At 39.6% G+C, this 5680-nt stretch overlaps 1 protein-coding gene across 1 annotated transcript; it reads right to left on the reverse strand.

Moving 5' to 3' along the window:
* Positions 1 to 1707: 1707 nt before the first annotated feature.
* Positions 1708 to 2131, reverse strand: LOC143600175 (uncharacterized; the record flags this gene model as incomplete). The annotated part of the gene is made up of 1 exon (XM_077077935.1): positions 1708 to 2131. A coding segment is annotated over exon 1 (424 nt), but the record flags the coding sequence as incomplete, so codon positions are not given.
* Positions 2132 to 5680: the final 3549 nt, after the last annotated feature.

Here is a 5680-nt window from a genome sequence, read left to right on the forward strand (position 1 = left end):
ACAATCTCTTTCAGATATAGCCGAGTTAGCTTCTCTAAGCTATATTTCTCGTGGATAGGGATGAAATGAGCGGATTTTGTTAATTGGTCTACAATAAGCTAAATAGAATGGTGGTTATTGGGGGTAGTTGGAAATTTAGTCACAAAATCCATAGTAATGTTTTCCCATTTCCATTGTGGAATTTCAGGCTGCTGTAACAGTCCAGATGGTTTATGATGTTCAACTTTTACTTTTGAACATGCCAGACACTTGCTGACATAAACCGCTATATCTCCTTTCATGTTTGGCCACCAATAGAATTCTTGGAGATCGTTATGCATCTTGGTTGATCCTGGGTGTATTGAGTAATTGGATTTATGAGCTTCCTCCAATACCAGATTCCGTAAATTTCCATTACGTGGTACCCAAACTCGATCGATCAAGTATAATGTACCATCTACTTTGTTACGAATTCACACTCAAGACCTCTTAATCTCTCGGTTCTTGTGCTCCGAGGTTTCAAATATTTTTTTTGTGCATCATGAAATCGAGTGGTAAGGCTCGTTTGAATTGTTAATCCTAATGCACGGACGCGAAGTGGTCTTTCTCTTTCCTTTCTACTCAAGGCTTCAGCTACACCATTTGTTTTAGCTAGGTGGTAGTGAATGTCACAGTCGTAGTCATTGAGTAGTTCCACCCACCTTCGTTGCCTCATATTTAGATCTTCTGATCAAATATGTGCTGGAGGCGTTTGTGATCGGTGAAGATCGTGCACTTGGTACCATAAAGATAATGTTTCCAAATATTGAGTGCATAAACAACTACTCCTAATTCCAAGTCATGAGTTGTGTAATTTTTCTCGTGCACTTTGAGTTGCCGTGATGCATAGTCTATCACCTTTTCATTTTGCATAAGCACGCATCCAAGGCCTAATCGTGATGCATCACAGTAAACTATGAATCCATCGGTTCCTTTTGGAACAGACAAAATTGATGCACTACACAACTTTTGCTTAAGCAGTTGTCCACTCATATTTCTTGTGTTTTTGAGTCAATTGGGTTAAGGGTTGATCTATAAAAGAAAAGTTCTCAATGAATCTATGATAACAAACAGCTAATCCCAAAAATTGTCGCACTTCAGTGGGTGACCTTGGTGTCTCCCAATTCTTAATTGCTTCAACTTTTGTTGGATCGACATGGATACCATTTTCATTGATTACATGTGCTAGAAAGTGGACTTCTCGAAGCTAGAAATCACACTTGTAAAATTTAGCATATAGCTTTTCTTCTTTTAGCCTTTCTAGAATCAATTTCAACTGCTGCTCATGTTATTTATTGGTTCGTGAGTAGATAAGTATGTCATCGATGAATACTATCACAAATTTATCCAAGTATGGCTTACAAACTCTGTTCATAAGGTCCATGAATACAGCGGGTGCATTCGTTAGACCAAATGGCATGACTAGAAATTCATAATGGCCATAGCGAGTTCTGAAAGCGGTATTATGTACATCTTCTTTTGCAACACGTAATTGATGATATCTAGATCGCAGGTCGATTTTTGAGTAGTAGCTTGATCCTTGCAACTGGTCAAACAAATCATCAATCCACGGTAGTGGGTAACTATTTTTAATGGTGAGTTTGTTCAGTTCCCTGTAATCGATACACATTCGGAAAGAGCCGTCCTTCTTTTTCACGAAGAAGACTGGAGCTCCCCAAGGTGAGAAACTTGGTCTTATAAATCCTTTGTCTAGTAACTCCTGAAGCTGATTAGATAGCTCCTGCATTTCCGATGGTGCCAATCTGTACGGAGATCGAGCTATCGGAGCGGCATCTTGAACCCGATCGATTCGGAATTCGATTTGACGTTGAGGAGGTAATCCAGGCAAATCTTCAGGGAAAACCTCTGGGAAATCTCGGACTATAGGGATATCGTATATTTTTCGTTCCTTAGCCTTTGTGTCGACCACATTGACGAGAAAAGTTGGACATCCTTTCCTTAGCATCTTGCGGGATTTCGTGACACTAGAGAGTTTTAACTCTGTGTTACTCCGATCTCCTTGAATAACCAGACATTGACCGGTTGGGGTTGGTAAACGAACTAGCTTTTCGTAACATACGATCTCAGCTCCATTTTTGGATAACCAGTCCATTCCTACTACTATATCAAAACTGCCTAATTCTACGAGTAGGAGGTCGATTGGAAACCTATGGTTTTCTAACAGGATGTTGCAGTTTCGAACAACTTCACTTGTATCGATTATTTTTTCGTTAACTAATTCGATTGAGTATCTATTGTCTAATTTACTGGTTTTAATACCAAGAAGGGGTTCGAATTGGTTAGAAACAAAGCTTTAATCCACTACGGTATCGAAAAGTACATAAGCAGAGTGATTATTAACGAGAAACGTACCGGTGACTACTGATGAGTCCTTCCGGGCCTTCTTCGCGTTCATCTCAAATGCTTTGCCCCTAACGTTTTGACCTTTGAGTTTGGGGCAGTCCTTCCTGAAATGTCCTACGATGCCATATTCTAAACATCCGGAAGTTTGGCTTCCCATGGACGTTTCTATCCTTGTATAGCAGTCGCGTGCAACATGGCCAAGTCAACTGCATCTGTTACACTTCCAACATTCACCACTATGGGTCCTTCCACACCTGTTACATGTGGATCCCTGTCCTGAGCTTCCTCCTGGTCCTCTTGCGTTTGCTGCAAACATCCTTCCTGCTCCTTGGTTTCTCTTGAACTATCCTCCTGAGTTACCATTCCACTTCCGTTTGAGTTCTTCGGGTTTCTGATTCTCGGTAGCTGCTTTTCGCTCGGGTTCTGCGGTGGCAGCTTTCTTTCTGGAATTTTCAGAGTTACCATTCGGACTGCATCATCAGTTGAAGATTTTGCCAGTTCTCGTGCTGACTAGATGGTGGTTGGTTTGGAGGAGGTGACCATTCCATGCATTTCGGGAGCTAATCCGCAGATATACCTCTCAATTCTTGCATATTCAGGCGTAACCAGTCGGGGTACCAGTCTTGCTAATTCGTTGAACTGGGAAGTATATCCTCCGATGTCTGAACCTTCCATCTTTAACTGCCATAAGTCATATTCGATCTTCTGAAGTTCATTTTGGGGACAGTATTCTTTTAGCAACATTTCTTTCAATTCTTCCCAGGTTAGATGGTAAGCGGCATCTTCTCCAAGATTTTGAATTATGGAGTTCCACCACTCGAGTGCCTCATCACGGAAGGAACACACTCCGTATTTTATTCGTTCAAGAGGAGTGCAATCACTGATTTTCATGACAGATTCCATTTTCTCGATCCATCGGATAATTTCCAAAGGTCCTTAGGAACCGGTAAATTCTTTCGGTCCGCAACCTTGGAAAGTTTTGTATGAGCACCCGCGTACCGTGCTACCCGAGGGGTTTTCGTTTAGATTTTCGGTTGTAGGGGTTCCTCTGTTTATGTTATTAGTTTTATTTTGGGGGTTTTGGCTTGAGTTGTGGTTAGCCTCATGTCGCTCGAGTGCCGTGTTCACATGTTGAGCAATTAATTGAGCTAACTCGTCTTGAGAGGATGGTAATCCGGACGCTTGATTGTTTGTCGTTCGTCTTGTTTTAGGCGCCATGTTTTCTTTTAGGAAAATAATATAATTTTGTTAGTTTTGAAAAAGAAATATTTCTGAACTTTTAAGAGATTAAATAGGGAATCCAACACATATATGTAAGCATCCAAAAGAGGGGGGGGGGTTATATAATTAACAGAACCTACAAAATTAGGTGTAATACATAATACACCTTTAACCACCCACCAGAGTTCGCAAGTACCTACAAGATAGTAACAAGTACCCAAAAGACTACAAGTTTAACAGTTAAGCCACACAACATTCTAGCCAAACTTCCAACATTACATGTGAGCTCAATCTTATGTAAGCTCATCAATTAACACACACAAGGCTCAATCACCCCATTCTTCATCTCCAACTCTCCCACCCTTGCTTCCGTGTTCAACCCCTGATTCCTTACGTCGAACACATGCTGGCATAAGCCATTGTGCGAGTGGTCATCAGTGCCCTTTTTGTGTTGGATGGTGAGAAAACGGTTTACGAGAGTATAGATGACGTTCTCGTAAGCCGCAACCTTGCCCAAGAGAATCATAATGAGCTCGTGATTAGTGGGACCCTCCTCAACCACGGGCTCTAGTGAAGGAGGCGGTGGTGGGGGTGGGATCACAGCCAAAGGGGTCACAGTAGTGGAGGTAGATGCATCACGGGCAGTCCTGGTTCATTTCCAGGAATACACCTGAAGAGGTGCAGCTCACGAAGTCGAGCTAGGGTGTCCGGATGCAACCACCAGGCGGAACTCGATCGGGGACAACGATGCACTGTCGCTACTTGACTCGGTGTCGGTCACTATCACAAGCGATGTAGTCATCTGAAAAGCATATATCAATTCAAATTAGTAATAATCAATTATTAATATATATTGTTACCTTTTTTATTCAAGAGGCGGGAAAGGAGCGTGTGTTTGAATATACGATTATAGTTTAGAAAACCTTATATTTTCTAATTCTCTATAACTATTGGCTCTGATAACAACTTTTGTCATACCCCGAAAACCTTAATTTAAACAGCGGAAGACTTAATTTAAGTCGTTCGGGTTATGACAAATGCTGATAGCCAATAACAATATATCAATTAATAAAAGCTACATATTTTATTAAAGAAAATATATATTACATTATCAGAATTTCATACACGTGCCATTGCATGGTTTACTAAAATCTTATCATTATTCAAACACGACACGCCCTCCTATCCATGCTTCCTCGAATCTTCACTTACCTGAAAAGTATATTAAAATAAACGATCAACACAATATGTTGGTGAGTTTCCCTTTATAACAAAATAGTCCATATATATATATATATATATATATATATATGAATCGAAAATAACATCCATATAATGAACTTCCGTCATTATATCCGATATCACTTCGTGTGTAATCATCACTACACCCCGAATTATATTCAAAACATCCTGTGTATAATGGCTTACCACCATTATAACACCAAATCGTGTGTAATGATCTACCGTCATTACATCACAAAAACAATAGGCATTTTACTTCTTAAACAAATCATGCTGTTGTAGACGAGCAAAGAATACAACATTACTTACGACTATCATAGTTGATAACCTGACACATACCAGACTTAAAATACGGCTACTTCTAACCCAACGCGATGGAAGTGGGGGCGTCACCCCGATAGATCTACCCATATTTATGTGCCCCTTTCTAGGGTTAACCGTTATTTAGCCAACTAGACTCATCCCGGGTTTGACACGGTTTGTAAAATAAATGCCTTACAAAATCAATGGGTTCCATATGAAATGAAGAATATGCTTTTCCTCCAAAACACAATTAAATATCGATTTAAAACAATTCTAGTTTTAGGGGGGTTCGATAGAGAAACTCACGGTTTGTAGCATTTTTTCCAAAATCCCGTGTCCTATATTAGTACACGTTTTGTTTGTAAAAACTTGATTTTAGTTTTTATATAAACTCTTTTTAGTTTATTAATCCTAATCTACTGTCAACACAAGCACATAAGCAAATAAACGAGTACATATAGTTTGGTATTTCGTTAACTATTATTTAATTAACTAAATTAATTAATAAACAATTAATATATAATAAAATATT

Source organism: Bidens hawaiensis, unplaced genomic scaffold (assembly GCF_021521415.1).
Source record: "Bidens hawaiensis isolate Kalapana, Puna unplaced genomic scaffold, B.hawaiensis_p1.1 tig00053636_1, whole genome shotgun sequence".
NCBI classification, from domain to species: domain Eukaryota; kingdom Viridiplantae; phylum Streptophyta; class Magnoliopsida; order Asterales; family Asteraceae; genus Bidens; species Bidens hawaiensis.